General features: G+C 44.3%; 1 protein-coding gene across 2 annotated transcripts in view; it reads right to left on the bottom strand.

Moving 5' to 3' along the window:
* DSCAM (DS cell adhesion molecule) overlaps nt 1-17,631 on the bottom strand; it is a 454,596-nt gene that overhangs the window by 89,810 nt on the left and 347,155 nt on the right. For both annotated transcript variants that reach the window (XM_079312259.1, XM_079312260.1), the window contains 2 exons: nt 5,322-5,489; nt 1,873-1,943 (listed from right to left, as the gene is read on the bottom strand). In XM_079312259.1, the coding sequence (XP_079168385.1) occupies nt 1,873-1,943; nt 5,322-5,489 (239 nt within the window). The remainder of the gene's footprint in view (nt 1-1,872; nt 1,944-5,321; nt 5,490-17,631) is intronic.

The raw sequence follows: 17,631 nt of genomic DNA, 5'->3' as shown, positions 1-17,631 counted from the left end.
TCATGGGAAGTAAGTGGGCTCACTCCTGGTTTGGGACTGCTTAATAAGGAAGAGAAGATTTTTTTTATCAGCTTACAAATTGTCATTCAGGAAATAACTCCTCCAGTAAACACAGGACTACACAAGCTCTAACCTTGCCCAGCAATGTCTCTGTAAGCTCATTCCAAATTGTGAAAATCCATCTCTCTCTTCAGCTCATGAGACCAGGCTAATGAAGTATGTATTCAAATATAATGGATTTCTGTGAATATCTTGTTACTGGGTACCGAACTTGGCTTGACAAGAATTCTCAAATCAAATTCCAAACACAATTTTGAGAACATAGCCCCAGCACCTCATTTGATATCCTTCAACATCAGACAACACCCAGAGCCCAGGACACATTTAGTTGTACTTGAAGTGTCCTTGAAGTACAAATTGAAATGTATTTTAGGCAGCTATTGAAATGCAGGTGTGGGAATTCTGTTTGTCCTGTAGCTGCCCGTTCACATCTGCATCTATAAAATTTAATGGCAAAACACAAACAGCAGCTATAAACTCCAGCAACCAGCCAGTGGTGTCCATCTTCTCTTGCTGAATTTAAAAACATCACCCAAAGTGAATTTTCTGAAAAAGCAAAAGAAACCTTTCAATCTGCCTACCCATAAATCCATAAAAACGAGTTCAGGCATAGAAGCTTGAAGATTATGGTTGACTTGATCAGATAGTCACAGTTCTTAAGCGAGTTAAAAAAGAAAAAAACTATTAAAAATTTATTTCAGTTGTTGAGAATCCCTGTACACCCTTGCATGGCTTCAAAAACTACTTTGCTCTGCTGACTGTGTTGGATTTAAATCCATGTCTTCTCTAAGTACATTGTTGTGTTTAACTCCAGGTAAATCTGTAACCACACAGCTTTTGGTTTTGGAAACCATCTGATGAAAAGCAACACTGATATAAATCTGTGTTAAAGATCCAAGAATTAGCACTGCATTTTTAATGACCTGTGAAGAAGAGGTTCTGAACCTGCTCTGTAAGGAACAGGTGTAAACCTACAATATATTCATTATTATGCAATAAATAACCAGTCACCCATAGTTATTTGGTTAATAAGCTGAACCTCACTGCTCCTGACTTTCTGAATAATCCATATAATAGGAAAAAAGCCACATTACCCACATTTGCAGGAGTAATTACCATCAATTTAGAAATTAATCATTATTATTATGCTACTATACCACTTTGGCTCTTAATATTACATGTTTCAGAATTGTAAATATAGAGAATTATCAACACAGTATACAAGCATTATATATCACAAAACCATTTAAAACATGGTTTAAGTACCTCTGGTATACTAAAGCATTTAAAACTTTTTGTCATTGTCAAAATACTGGGAAAATCCTAGAAAAAATTGAGCCACATGACATGCCAGATTTTTAAATGATACCAGCTGATGATATTTTTATATTCATTACTTCTCATCAGTTCTCATGGACTATAATGAGACACTCATACTGCTCTTGATGTGTAGCAAAAATCTGTCCCAAAGTCTATTGGAATGGGAAAAAATCTCATTGATTCCAATGGTTTCTGGGGAGGTTTTGAACAGAACCATGGTGAAATTTTGTGAGTGTTCATTTCTTAAACATGTGGTCTTATCTCTGAAATCAGAAAAAAGAAGGAAACACAAGCAGTTGCTACTTCTATTCTCCAAAGGAAGGCTTTCTTTCCATGATGCTCCCTTCAGTGCCAAATATTTTAAGATTTACTGGCAAAGACGTGCAGTGTCCCTCCTAAATAAAATAACCAAGGCACAGTTGTTATAATATTCCCCTGAAAGCATCTAAATACTACAGAGCTTATCTTGTCCATGCCTGTGTGAGTATTTACCTTCCAGGTGACTCTGATGCTCTGTGAAGATATAGGCTCAAGCTGCACATCCTGAGGTGGACCATCAGGGGCTGGAAAAAAGGAAAATGTATCAAAACTCATAGCCCAAGGAATTCACCATTTCACAAAAAATGTCACCACCTTTACACCTCAGTGTCACAGAGGTTGGAATCTGTGTCACATGGAAAATAAACAAAACCAAGGCCAGGAATCTTATGCATTCAGGTGTCATCTCTGGCCACCAGCAAAATACAACATGTGCCAAAACATACCCATCTGGTAAATAGAATAAAATAAATAATAGTGGTTTTCATGGCTAGAGATACTCTCACAGTGCTGTTTCTGCTTATCTGGAGATAGGCAAGAGGAATTCTCAGCAGTCACAACCCTGTGGGTGATAGAAAAGCAGTGGAGTTCATGTAAAGCAGGTGAGCCAGGAGCTCCTAATCCAGCTTTCAACCTGCTGCAAATTTTCCAGTGGGATCCCCTTTGTTCACTGGAAACTGAGCACACTCAGTCCAATATCAGATATTTTACACAAAATCCTGCACTGTTTACACTCCACCCCTTCCCAGTAAGAGTTCCAGCCCGGAAATCAGACAAAAAAATAACTGCTAGATGGGAAAACCTTCTTTCAACTTCTGTCTGAGCTAGGGAAAGTTTCATAGGCCATCAACACAGTGCCACAGGTGTGCAGGAGGTTTTAAATATGAATGAAAAAAGAAGGAACCTCCTTGTCAGCTGGGCAGCTACAAAGCAGCTCAGGATCAGCTGGGATTGAACAGAGAGATGTGCAGTAAATTGCTTGCTCAGCAAGGTAAATCACTGCAAAGGAAGGATCTGAGGAGAGGGATGGAGCCATCTCGAGCTGCTGCAGAGGGTTCCCTTGATGCAGAATATGGCCTCAGTAAAAGGTATGAAATTAAGTTTAATAGCAGGACAAAGGAAGGAAAGCAATAAAAAAGGGTGAGACTGGGCTGTTAGAGGTGGAGCTGCAATAAATGACAGCTGTGGTGAGAGGAACCAGAACATTTTGCTTTAACTGATGAAAGCAGACACAGAATACAGCCTATAATATTTTAAAGTTATTAAATATGCCCTATTCTCTGCCATTCCTGACTGTTCTTCATATGGGAAATTTCCAAAGGCTGAAAGAACTTTTTTTCCATTCTTCTTGCATTAATACAAAGAAAGGAGAAGAGGATCCAAAAAAATGAGATCTCTATGAATTGTTTGAAGCCTGACCTTGATTCTGTCCCCCTGTTGACAAAAATGAATGCCACTTCTCCAGGGTACATTAAAATGTAGTGGCATTTGAGTGAAGCATTTGATCCTAAAAATGGGGTTTAAAATGTGCATCTAAAAATCCTGACTTTCCCTCAAAAGACCCCATTTTTTTTTTACAGACCTGAATAGTTAAGTGCTCCCAGCACACCATAGGGAAATGTTAAATAAGAAGTAGTTTGTTTTTCATAATTAATGTCATACAGAATTTGTGGCAAGGACATAAAGAAAACCCAGATATCTCTGTTTCCTCTATTGATTTCAGTATTAGGCAATGACCATATGTTATGACCATGTTTTTTTTCTTCTGACAGGTGTTAGTGCAAGTGTGTAATGCCATCTATATTCCAACACATGAGCTAATTGGGGTTGTATGGAAAGAAAGATGCAATCTGCAAGCTTTGAAATCATTCCATCCTTACCTCTCCTTTTGCCACAGAGACCTTTACAGGTTTCTTTTTAACAGAGGTATTTCTTTGCAATATGTGATACAGAATCTGTATCCCCTTTCCAAGTTGTTTGGTTTTTATCTTGTATTTCTTGGACATTTATTTTGCTCCCTGCTCATTACCTTCTCTCTCATCCCCTGCACCCATGCTGTTCTCCATTGCCTGCTCTAAAAGCAGAGAACAGAAGTAAACAGTGATCAAAAAAATGATGTTCCTCCACTTTGTGCATCCCTGAAATAAAAACCCAGGAGAAAAACATCACAAACTCTGCCTGAGCCTGACCTCCTGTCTCCCAGTCCTTCCCTAGGCAGATCAGTGACTTTTGAATACAGTTCCACACTGCTGGTCTTTTTCCACCAACAAGCAGCTCCTCAAAAGACAGTGACAAAAGGATCATTTATTCTGAAACCTGGTTACAAAGAACTGAATCAATTGTGATGTTAAAGTTCCACCCTGCTCATGGGGAAGCTGTTTTTTTATTCCAAGGGCAGCTGCTGATCCTGACAACTTAATTACTAGTCAGGAAAAACTTGGCAAGTAAAAAACATTCCAAGCATGGGTGAATAAAGGAGCATGAGAGAACTGATCCAAGACCCAGCCCTCTATTTTGCATAAGGAAAGATGGGCATTTTAGGGTTATAGATGACTATGGTAGGAAGAATGGATAATCTGTTTTCTCTAGTAATTTTACATTTTCTTTGCACAAAAGAAGAGAAAATTTATGATCAAAAATAAGTACTTTTCAAACAAACTATTCACTGTTAAATCTGTGCACTGCAAGCTTTCCTTTTGCTGGACTGACAAAAGAAATTAAACTTATATAGTCTCCAGCTTATTCTGCTTTCCACTGTGAGCCCTTGTGTCCTGTTCCTACTCAGAAAGTCCCTCAGAACCAAAACCACATTGTCCTGACAAGGACTGTGTTTTCATTGCAGAAATTCCCAGAGAAATTAAGTAGGAATTACACAGTTGTGTTCATAGGAGCTGAATTAAAAAATCAGTCTCAGGGTGTTCAAATCCAAGAGCAACATGAATCTTGAAAGAGAAAGGGACACTAGGACCAGGAAATTATCACCAGGTTGTCATCTCTAAACCCTCAAAGAAGGAAGCAAAAGGAAAATGCCCACACAGTACTCCTGGTGCTGATGTAGAAGGATAAAAGTTTAAAGGTAAAGTAAAGGTCAGACTCGATGATCTTGGAGGTCCTTTTCAACTTAAATGATTCTGTAATACAACAGAACAAAGATTGGGGATGGCATTAACAAGTAAATAAATGGTGGGTGGGTTGAGTGAAGGAATATTCAAATGGAGAGTTGATTCATGTGGATCAACATTCTCGAAAGGGAGAAATTTAAATTAGTTACCTACATTAATATCTAAACATGTAAGGAAAGCCACAGTACCCACAGGGGAGGCACCACCACTAAACCCAGGATGTTGCTGATTGAGTTGCCTCACTGTAGATACAAGTGTGTTATTTCCAACATCACAAGCTGAAAATTTGGAGCACAATATCTTCTTTGACCACTAGATGCCACTGAATAGCTTTAATTACAGCCCTGCATAAGAAGTTGCAAAAATCAGGATATTCTATGGGAATAACTCAGTATTCCTTTTGATACATCTCCAGCCACATAAGCAGCATTTCATGCAATGATTCCTGACATCAGAGAGATAATTCCTAAAAAATGTAGAGGTTGCAAAGCCAGGGCTTACCTGCTTCATCAGTGGTGATGGTGAGCTCGTTGCTGGCCTCGCTCTTGCCAATGCGGTTCTTGACGTACATGCGGATGTTGTAGGTGGAGGAAGGGTGCAGGTCGATGATGGTGGCTTGGTTTAGCTGAGGGGAAACATCCCTGGTTCTCTGGACAGAATCCCAAGAGTCTGTTTGATAAGAAATATCAGTAGAGACAGATAAATAAATGGTGGCGTTAATGTGGGTAATACAAACATGAAGTTAAACTGTTTTATGCCATCGCTGGGTTAATCCAGAAAACACATTTTGCTCCAAGCAACACCAATGATCCCTCCTGTTCCTTGACAGCACTCCTGACTTCTCCAAGAGTGCTGCTGAGAACAATGGGATCTTAGCTCTGGGGTCATCAGCAAATCCACAGAAATAGCTACTCTTTGAGGAGGTGGTGAGAGCAGCAAAGATTCTCCAGTTTTGTGAGTGTAATTTCTTTCCATTGGGACATTGGAACAACTGCACAAAAATGGGGGTTGCTGCCCCAAAGGGATCCTCACTCAGTGAGAAAGTTGGTTGTGCTCATAAAAAGGGAAGGAAGTGAGTTAATAAACAGGAATGGCCCAAGGGAGACCTCATTGCTCTCCACAGTATCCCTACAGGAGGGTGCAGCCAGGTGGGGACTGGCCTGTTTTCCTTGGCAAGAGACAGGATGAGAAGACATAGACTCAACTGTGCCAGGGGAAGGTCAGGTTGGATATAAGCAGGAATTTCTTCATGGAAAGGGTGGTTAAGCATTGGAAGTGACTGCCCAAGGAGGTGGTGGAGTGCCCATTCCAGGAGGCATCCAAAGTAAAGCCTGGACATAGCAGTCAGTGCACTGGGCTGGGGACAAGGTGGGCATTGGGCACAGTTTTGGTCGTCTTGGAGGCCTTTTCCAACCTCAGGCATTCTGTAATTCCATGAAAATTTTCCCAGAAGAAGGAAAAACTAACCCTGGAGAAAGCTCCTGCCCTGGAGCACCCCGAGGCTGGAGGTGGGGACTCCAGGCTCCAGTCACAGCTGCTCAGGATTTGGGGACTTTGGCTACACTGCCCTGTGCAGCTGCTCCCACAGGGATGCGTCAGGAACAGCACAGAGCTGCTGCTGCCTCAGTGGGTGCTGCAATGAGGTAAACCCTCCCACCCTGCACTAGGTTGCTTGAGGCAGGCAGGACTGGTGAGGAACACACCCAGCCTGGCTCCAGGGAATGAATTCTGAGAGGTTTTTCCAAAGTAATTCTTCCCTATGAGGCAGGGGAGGCTCTGGCACACATTGCCCCTAGAAGCTGCATCCAGCCCTGGATCCCTGGAAGCGTCCCAGGGGAGATTGGACATTGGGGCTTGGAGCAGCCTGGGATAGTGGAAGGTGTCCCTGTCCACATGTCACATGTCACAATCCAATGAGGGAGAGATATCTATGCCCTGAATAAGGGGCATATCAGACCATGGGATGGCACCAGGAGGAATTTATTAAACAACATAGATTTTACTTAGAGAAGAGAAAAGAGAAGAGAAGAGAAGAGAAGAGAAGAGAAGAGAAGAGAAGAGAAGAGAAGAGAAGAGAAGAGAAGAGAAGAGAAGAGAAGAGAAGAGAAGAGAAGAGAAGAGAAGAGAAGAGAAGAGAAGAGAAGAGAAGAGAAGAGAAGAGAAGAGAAGAGAAGAGAAGAGAAGAGAAGAGACCAGTCAGAGAGAGGGAGATGCCGAGCACGAGATAATCAGCTGGAACTAGAGGAGCTGTATGGTCCCAGCCATCCCCAACCATTCTGTTGGTGTAGAAGCTGAACAGGCTCCAGAAGTGACTCCTCAGCTGCTTCCTGCTGAGCAGGCCCTGGGCAAGGACAGGGGAGTAGAGGGGGCAAGGCTTTAGCCCCAGGGCCAGCTGCAAGCACCTTCTGGTGGATGTTCCGTGTGCTGAATGGCAGTGAGAACGCTGAGAAGAGCCTTTGCAGCACCTGTGCAGCCGCAGCGAGCCTGGGAAGGAGCAGCCGTCCCTGCTCAGCCTCGGCCAGTGGCGCTGCCTTTCTCAGCCAGCCGGGCTCCTGGGCACGGGCAGCACCGAGCGGGGCTGGGGTGGCTGCGCTGTGCCCCTGCCCAGCCCTGCTGCACAGCGCTTCCAGCACAGCTCTCTCTCCGCCGGGCTCAGCGGCGCCTTTCGTTTGCTGCAGAGAGCAGGGACAGCCCTGCCCTGCCGGCCCCGCCAGGAACTCTCCCGCTGCCGCTGGGGCTGAGCAGCCCCTGCCCACAGGGACCAGCGGCACTGAGGGGACACAGCAGCACCTCGGAGAGGCAGGGCATGAAATACAGAGACTCTTGTCTTGTGTCTCACAAACCTTATTAGGAAATACACAAATTCTTCAGTAATTTGTGCATTTTCTGGGAAATTATAATGTATTCGCCACTACAAAATATTGTATATTCATGTTTTTATATCACAGACTGTATATAAATACCTGAGATACAATAAAGAAATTTGCTAGTTTTATTTATTTATTCATGTTTATTTTCATGTCTGTATCCTGAAATTATTCTTATATTTTTAATTATCCTTGTTTATAACTACTATTCTTTGCTATCTAACTACTCTTCTTCTTTTTCTTCTTTGCTATTCTAACTTTTCTTCTCCACTTCTTCTCTATGTTTCTAAATTCTTCTTAGATTCCTTTTCCTACTCCTATTCTTATTCCTGTTCCTATTCTTGTCTCTTATTCCTATTCCTATTCCTATTCCTATTCCTATTCTTATTCTTATTCCTATTCCTCTCTTCTTCTATGAATTCTTCAATTCTTACAACTATTCCTCTATTGTTAAACTCGTGACTATTCTTCTTATATGTCTTTTGAAATTATTCTTCTTTGTCTTCTCTGTATTCTTAGTCTTCATGGTCTTCGTCTTCATCTGCTTCGTCATCATCATGTTCTTCGCCTTTGTTTTGTTGTCTTTGTTGCCTTCGTCTTCATCTGCTTTGTCACTATCTCGCGTTTATCTCCTTCATCTTCTTCCTCCCCTGTTTTATTCCCTGGGCCGTGGCCTCAGGCAGCCACAGCAGAGCAGCCCCCGCAGCGCCCGCAGCGCGCGCCTGAAGCGGGAGGGACGTTTCCCGGGGGCACACGGCTGCCCGGGGAGGGCCTGGGCTCCCGGCTGGGCAGGCCGGGGCCTGGGAGGGCTGTGCAAGGCAAGCCCAGAGCTCCCTTCCCTTTCTGGGGGAACTGCTGCTTGCCTCTCTGCAGCCATGCTGAACGCCAGCCCCAGAGAGCTGCTGCTGCTGCTTCTGCTGCCCGCCAGCCCCACGGCCTTGGCCACCACCACGTCCCTGGGGATGAACCAGGCCATGGCCGCGCTGCTGCTGCTGCTGCGCTCCAGCTCTGGGGAGCCGCCGCTGCCCTGGCCCCAGGCCTCGGCTGCGGCCCCTTCAGGAGCTCCCTGCTGCTGCTGCTGCTGCCCCAGTGCCTGCTTCTCCAGCACAGCCTGGTTCAGGGGCTCCCTGGGGCTGTTCTGCCTCATGGAGAGCTGAGCCTGGCTGCTGGCTGGAGTACTGAACGGGACACTGAGCCGGCCCCGTGTCCCCAGTGATTGCAGCTCAGGTGAGGAGCTTGAATGGCTGTCCCTACCACCGAGCAGGGCCCTCCTCATCACCTCCTCCTGCTCACATCCTTCCCACAGGGAGAGCTGTTTGTTGTCATTTGCTTCCCATGGGGACATGTCTTCGTCATCACCATCTTCCCCAAAGCATGGAACTATTTCATATTTGACATCTGGGGAAAGCTTCTCATGCTCATAGCAATCCCATTGGGGCAGTTGACCCTCGATGACCTCTTGCACTGGGGACAGCTCTTCATCAGATGGGTTGTCCTTTGGAAGGACCATGATGGTCTCTTCTGCTTGGGAGAGCTCCTGGTTCTCCTCCATCTTCTCCGTAATTTCGACCGTCCTCAACCGCTGACAGGTCCAGGGAGTTGCTTCCTCCTCAGAGAGTGGCTCTCCTTGGACTGAGCACTCCAGGCCTCTGCGCCCCTTAAATACCCCCAGGCCAGGGTGGGGCTCCCTGATGTCACAATGGTCTCTGGGCACCATCATGTCCCACATCACTAAGGGCCATGACACGAAGCGCCCGTGTCACCAAGGGCCACCCCCGGCACCCCAGGAGCAGTACAGCAGGCAGGAACTGGCTGAGAGCAGCCCTGAACTCGTGGCCTTGTGGCCCCTGCTGTGCCCAGAGGCCTGAGAGGCTTTGTGTTGGGAATTGGTTAGAAAGCCATGGACACAACTGTGGATATGGCTCGGCTGGGGCCTTGTTGCAGGAGAGCAGTGAGGTAAATAGGTTCAGCAGCCATAAAATTAAGGGTTACAAATAGTTTTAAGAGTTGTCCCCTCTGATAAAATGTTAAGCAACTTACTGTTCTTGATATGCATGTTCTGTATCCCCAAGTTGGCCATCTGTTTGTATTTTCCCAAACAATCCCAGTTCTAGTTCAATCACTTCCTACTTCTGCCCTGTCCCTCACTTCGCTTCCGGCCGCCTGCTGCTGCCCCCTGTCAATCAAAAGACACTGCCCCATATGCAAAGTTTCCAGAGTTCCCAAGAAACACCTCTTCAGTGGAAGTCCTAACTACCCATGAACTAAGGAGCTGTTGAGAAGAGTGGCACCCCTGGACCAACGAGCCCCAATCGAGTTCTGGACGTGCCTGTGAGGTTGGAACTCCCTTTCCTGCCCTCGGACAGGACTGCACAGGAACCTCCTTCCAGCGTCGCCTAAGCAAGCAGCAGCAGGTGTCGGTCCCTGGCGACCCCCCCCCAATTCTTCAATAAAAGAGCTGCTATTTAATTAAGGCTTTGGCCCTGCTCCGTTTACTACAATTATTTGGGGGCTTGACCGGGAGGAGCCACACCCAGAAGAGGACATCGGAGGGGACGGCGCCACCCCGAAGAGACCATCTGGGCCAGCTGGCCACCCCGGACCCGGAGCAGCGCGGGACCAGGACAACGCTGGGAGCGCCGGTAAGGAGAGCGGCGGCGGGCATGGGAGGCGAGCGAGTGTGGTGTGAATGAGATGGGGACTGGCAGCTCAGACCCCGAAGCGAGTGAGGACCCCTGAGTACCGCGGTTCCGGATTCCCGCGAGGGGGCCGGCAGGGAAAAGGGGGAAGCGAGTGAGGTCTACTAAGGCCTAGAGTGTGAAAGAGGCGTCTCCTTGGGGCTTAGGCCCAAAGCTGGGGAAGGGGGAAGACCCTCGCTAGGACCCAGGACTTGGTTGGGGAAGGGGGGGAGACCCTCGCTAGGACCCGACATTGTGTAAGAGGGGGGGTGCAGGAAGGGGCAGCCAGAGCCCAGCTGTGACCGAGCCCCCAGGGACGAGGGTTTAGGAAGGGGTATCCGGGCCCCGCTGGGACCTTACCCAACTCCCACTGACAAGTGGGAAGAGTAGAGGGAGGGGGTGACCGGGGCCCGGCTAGAGACCGGCTCTATCCCAGTTTAACTTTGCTAGGGAAGGGGACCGCGATCCTCGCTAACTCAGTTGGGGAAGGGAATCGCAGTTCTCGCTAGGACCTGACTCGGTTGGGGAAGGGGACCGCGATCCTCGCTCAGTTGGGGAAGGGGACCACAATCCTCGCTAGGACCTAACTCATTCTATTCCAGTAGAGTGTGTGTGCAAATTCTCTGTTTGTAAAAGCAAAGTGTGGCTGTACCAGTGTGTGTAAGTGAGTGAACTGTGTAGAGTGAGTGTAGCAGTCTTGTGTGTAAGCAAGCATACTGTTTTAGTAATCAATATGGGAGCTTGCATGAGCCGAAAGAGTAGAGCAAAAGAGAACAAAAAGGTAAAGAACATCCCTCCTGACAGCCCTTTAGCGATAATGTTAAATAACTGGGATACTTGTGAAGCTACTAAAAAGTTAGATAAAATAAAAATGATCCACTATTGTGTTGAAGTATGGCCAAAGTTAAACCTACCAGAAACATGGCCGTGGTTAGGTACCCAAGATCCATGGATGTGTTCAACGCTAAATCAGTATTTAAAAACTTATGGGGAATCAAATGTGGAACAACTAAAATACGCAGCTTGTTGGAGAGAAAATATAGCAGAAGATAAACCAGTAAAGATATGTAAAGTAGCAGAGAAAAAGGGACAAGGTAACAAAGAAGAGAAAAATGAAAGTAAATGGGACCCCTTGATTACCTTCCCCCTCCTCCCCCGCCTGTCAATGCCCTTGATCCCCCACTTCCTCCTCCTCCGGCTGTCAACCTCCTTCAACCCCTTCCTCTCCCTCCTCCGCCCACTATTTCCTTTGAACCCCCCACCTACAACCCCAATTACCTTCCTTCTTCTGCTCCATCTGTCAATCCTCCTTCTACCTCTTCTCCGCCCACCTACACCCCCAATTACCTTCCTTCTTCTGCTCCATCTGTCACTCCCATTGAAACCCACCTCTCTCCTCCGTCTGCCAATGCCCAAGGTCCTCCTCTTCCTCCTCCGGCTGGCCACAACTCCCAACCCTCATTTCTAAGTCCCACATCTCCTCAAGCATTTCCAGTTCCTTTTCCTCTTCAACCATCTAGCATAACTCTTTCATCACCACCTTCCCTTAGTACCCCTATTCCAAACCAGTCTCTTTTACCTATGTCTCCACTTCCCAGCTTGCCTTCACCTCTGGTATCCCCACAAGCCCCAATTCCTTCTGCCTTGGTTCAGGCACCTCCACCAGTAGCCGTTCCTTTACGTCCCCCCAGTTGGGAACTGAGTCTATCTCCATCCAGCAGTAGCGCTTCCTCCAGTAATCTACAGAACCCTACACCAGCACAAGATAGTAAGTTTACAGAGGAACCATATTATAATACAAGGTCAAGGGCAGCAAAGGCAGAAAGGATGTTCCCACTCAGGGAAGTCCCTATGGGAGGAAGAGAGGGCAGATTTGGATTTGTAGATGCACCATTAACAGCCTCAGAAGTGAGAGGATTTAAAAGAGAAATGGGGAATTTAGTGGAAGATCCTGTAGGTATTGCAGAACAACTAGATCAGTTCTTAGGACCTAGCATTTATACCTGGAAAGAAATGAATTGGGTTATAAATATATTATTTAACCCAGAAGAAGTTAGGATGATCAGGGAAGCCGGTCTACGCATATGGGAGAGGGAAAACAGGCAAGGACCACCAGGTGACCATAAACTACCTCTCGCAGACCCAGGATGGAATCCAAACCAAGAAGAGGGGAGGCGAAATATGACTGACTATCGAGCCCTAATAGTTAGGGGAATAAGAGAGTCTGTTCCTCGCCAAAGTAACACCAAATTGGCCTTTGGGGCAGTACAAGAGAAAGATGAGACTCCATCCGCGTGGTTAAATCGGTTAAGGAAAAATTTTCAGCTGTACTCTACTATAGATCCTGATAGTCCGGATGGCCAAGCAGTATTGAGAGTACATTTTGTCACCAAATCTTGGCCTGACATCCGAAGAAAATTAGAAAAGATGGAGGACTGGCAGGAGAAAGGAATAAATGATCTACTTAAAGAGGCTCTAAGAGTGTATTTGAGGAGAGAAGAGGAAAAAGCAAAGTCGAAAGCCCGAGTGATGGTAGCTGTGGCCAAAGAATGTATAAATGCAAGTAAAAATAAGCCAGGGAAGCCATGTGAATCAGGAGAAGAGGGGCCTAAGATTGCGCCAGATGCAGGAGGTCCTAATGCCAACCCCTGGCAGAAGCCCGGGAAGTTTCAAGGCAGGTGTTATTACTGTGGTGAAATAGGTCACCTCGGGAGGTTCTGCAAAAAGATTGCAATTGATGAAGAGATAGAAAGGGAACAAGAACATTTGGAAAAAATTCTGAAAGGGGAAGATTAGGGGTGTCAGGGGCTCTATTCCTTAGGGGACCCAATGAAACATCTAGATGAGCCCTTGATAAACCTCAATGTTGGTCCCCAGAATTTAAGTTTTGAATTCCTAGTTGACACTGGAGCTGATCGGTCCAGTTTGAAAGATCTTCCAATAGGAGTCCGTATTAGTAATCGAACATGTGAAGTAATAGGAGCCGAAGGGACGCCTTTTAAAGCACCAATAATTGAAGGAGTGGAATTGAAGGGAAACTTGAAACAGTGTGTGGCAGAAATGATTTATTTACCACATTTGGAAAAGAATCTGTTGGGGAGAGATTTGCAAATTAAGTTAGGAATAGCAGTTATTCCAGAAAATGGGAAAATGGTTGTACGTATTATGAAATTGACTGAACAAGATATGAGTGAAATCAATCCCCAAGTATGGGCAGAGGAAGGAAAAACTGGCTTTTTAAACATTACGCCAATAAAAGTGCAAATGCAAGAAGGGACTACCCCAGTCAAGGTGAAGCAGTACCCAATATCAGAAAAAGGTAAAGAAGGACTAGCTCCAATTATAGACCACCTTATAGCGGAAGGTGTGCTAGAACCATGCATGTCCCCCTATAACACCCCAATTTTAGCAGTCAAAAAGGCAGAGGGAAAATACAGATTAGTCCAAGATCTAAGAGAAATTAATAAAAAGACCATCATTAGACACCCTGTAGTGTCTAACCCTTATACTCTGTTGAATAAAATTCCCAGGGAACATGCATGGTTCACCACCATAGACTTAAAAGATGCCTTTTGGGCGTGTCCGCTAGCGGAGGAATGCCGTGACTGGTTTGCATTTGAGTGGGAGTACCCAGGAGGGAAGAGAAAACAACAATTAAGATGGACCCGTCTACCTCAAGGATTTACGGAGTCCCCCAATCTTTTCGGACAGGCTCTATAAGAACTATTAGACCAGTTCACCCCCGAAAATGAGACACAAATCCTCCAATATGTAGACGATTTATTAATATCTGGGAAAGAGCAACAGTCAGTCAGGACAACTAGTATCAAACTCCTTAACTTCCTGGGAGAAAAAGGTTTAAAAGTATCCAGAAACAAATTGCAATTTGTTGAACCAGAAGTAACATACCTTGGTCATATAATTGGAAATGGATACAAAAAGTTAAACCCCAAAATAATTTCATGCATACTAGCCATTTCAACCCCAAAAACCAAACATGACATTCGGAAACTTTTAGGCCTGTTTGGGTACTGTAAATTATGGTTAGACAAATATACTCAAAGTGTAAAATTTCTTTATGAAAAATTAGTGAACCCTGAACCTATAAATTGGACTGCACAAGACGAGAAACAATTAGAAGAATTAAAAGAGAAATTATCTTCAGCCCCAGTTCTAAATTTACCAGATCTTAAAAAAGAGTTTGAACTATTTACCAACACCGAAGGGGGAGTAGCTTATGGTGTATTAACTCAAGAATGGGGGGGCTGTCGAAAGCCAATAGCATACCTGTCTAAATTATTAGACCCAGTAGCAAAAGGATGGCCACTATGTCTCCAGGCAATTGCTGCTGCAGCAATTTTAATAGAAGATGCACAAAAACTAACATTGCAGGGAAAACTTAAAGTATATACACCACATGATATTAAGACTGTCCTCAGTCAAGGGGCCCAGCAATGGCTAACAGAAGCTAGAATACTAAAATATGAAATCATATTAATGAATACAAGTAATATAGAATTAACCACCTCTAAAAGTATAAATCCAGCTCAATTCCTCTCAGGGGAACCCTTGCCAGAGCTAGAACACAATTGCCTGGAGCTCATAAATTTCCAAACTAAAGTAAGAGAAGATCTAGAGAGTACACCACTGCCATATGGAGAGATACTGTTTACTGACGGTTCATCTAGAGTAGTAGATGGAAAAAGAGCATCCGGGTATGCTGTAGTAAAAGGGGCAAAAGGAAAAGATCTAGAAGTAATAGAGAAAGGAAAGCTACCATCCAATTGGTCCGCACAATGTTGCGAAATCTATGCGTTAAAAAGAGGGCTAGACTCATTAGAAGGGAAGCCAGGAACCATTTACACTGATTCAAAATATGCATTTGGAATAGTCCACACATTTGGAAAAATCTGGGCAGAACGCGGGTATTTAAACTCAAAGGGGAAAGATTTGGTACATAAAACCTTAATAAAATCAGTATTAGAATCCTTGCTCAAACCAACAGAAATCGCAGTTGTGCACATAAGAGGGCACCAAAAGGGAAATACCTTAGAAGAAAGAGGAAATCGGTATGCTGACAAAATAGCCAAAGAAGTCTCATTAAGTTCCGAAGGGCCTATAGAAGTCTTTAAATTAAATGAAACACCAGAGAAATCAGAAATTACAAAGCCCACTTTTAGCGAAGGAGAGTTAAAAATGATAAAAAAGTTAGTAATACATCAAGGAGATCAAGGAGAGTGGGTAATGAAAGATGGGCGCAAGTTTTTAAATAAAGCTCTAGCCAGAAAATTATTAGCAGAAATCCATGAATTGACACACTGGGGTGTTCAGGGATTATGTGACCACTTTCTCAGAGAAAATTTTTGTATTGGGATATATAATCTAGCTAAATCAATAACTAAAGGGTGTCTAATTTGCCAAAAAGCTAATCAAAAAGTTATGCGAAAAATCAAATATGGAGGAAGAGAGTTAGCTTTAAGACCATTCCATAGTGTTCAAATTGATTTTACAGAAATGCCCCCAGTGCAAAAATTTAAACATCTATTAGTTATCGTGGACCATCTTACCCATTGGGTAGAAGCCTTCCCCACCATTAAAGAAACCTCAGAAGTGGTCATAAAAATAATCCTTGAACAAATTATCCCCAGATATGGATTAATTAACTGCATAGACTCCGATGGAGGCTCCCATTTTACATCACAGATATTACATGGAGTCATCGGAGCACTAGGGATGAAATGGAGGTTGCACACTCCATGGCATCCTCAAAGCTCCGGCCGGGTAGAAAGAATGAATAAAACTTTGAAAAATGTGTTAACAAAATTAATCGAAGAAACTCAAATGAATTGGCTCAAATGTCTACCTCTTGCCCTATTACGCATTAGGACCAGACCACGCGCAGATATAGGGGTTTCACCCTATGAAATGATGTTTGGGCTTCCCTTTTTAATTACCCCCTCTAGCTCTGCAAGTTATCTAGAAGGAGAAGCTGCCACCCAAGAGTATTTAAGAGTTATTGGAAGAACAATAGAGCAACTAAAGAAAAAAGGATACCTTCCCCAAACTTCTCCGTTAGACTCAAACGCTCATCAAATCAACCCTGGGGACTGGGTTCTCATAAAATCCTTGAGTCGCACATCTCTATCTCCTAGGTACGAAGGCCCCTTCCAGGTCCTCCTAACTACACACACTGCTGTAAGAACAAAAGAAAGGGGTTGGACTCACATATCTCAAGTTAAAGGACCAATTCCACCTCCCTTTGATGAATCAGACTCCACAGAATCTCAGCCAAAGGCACCTAAGTGGACCATTACAAAAGGATCTACAGACCTCCGACTTACCTTTAAGCAAAAAGAAAAAGACAGCTAAAGGACTTGAACTGTTCCAGTTTAAAGATAAAGTGTCACTGTAACGCAGTTGATACCAATTCTAGTTGTTGTTATAACGTTGTTGTTACATAATTGTTGTAGTTTGTTAAATTCCCACCAGTTCACTATAGTCCTTGTCGTTACAAAATTCAGTTTTGTATCATACATCCTTCTCCAATTTTAAGTATCACTCTATTTTCCTTCTAAATCCTCAAATTAGAATTTGGCCGAAACATAAAAACTAATTTCCCTGCAGAACACTCTCCAAGGACACCTAAATTAATATATGAAAGGGATGAAAAAACTCTGGGAAAGTAAGATCTTACCTAAGAGAATACCCACCTCCAAGAGGCAAGCCCGGGTGAGACTGAAAGTAGTTCATACCGGACTCTTGAGAGGAGTGTTGCTGGCCTTGCTAACAAACAATCTAGTTAGCAGCGAAGAGGCTAAATGCAACAAGTGTTACCATCCGCTATATGATGGAGAAACCCAAGAGTCCCTAATAAGAATTCACACTAATGTGAACCCCAGCTGTTTTGATCATTCCCAAATTTCCACCTGTCATGAAAGTGGAAAAACATATTGGATTGCTAAAAATACTGCCACCTTTCGGCAGCGGTTACTTGGAGAGTGTCCTATAGGGGAAGCCTGGCTTTGCTTTGAACACGAAAATAATCAAGGAAAATTAATAGATTTAATCAAAGAAAAACAATTAGTGATAAATACCAAAAAAGAAAACAAATTGGAAGTACCTTTGGGAAAAAACTTATTCATAGATTTAGTTGAAAGAATTAGTAAAGAATTGAACATAACAAATTGCTGGGTATGCGGTAATACGCAAATGTCCGAAATTTGGCCATGGGAAGGAATCAGTTTAAGCCCCTTAGAAATTCTAAAA

Source organism: Erithacus rubecula (assembly GCF_903797595.1).
Source record: "Erithacus rubecula genome assembly, chromosome: 1".
NCBI lineage: Eukaryota > Metazoa > Chordata > Aves > Passeriformes > Muscicapidae > Erithacus > Erithacus rubecula.
Note: the sequence above shows the minus strand (reverse complement) of the source record. Positions and strands in the feature narration are given on the sequence as shown.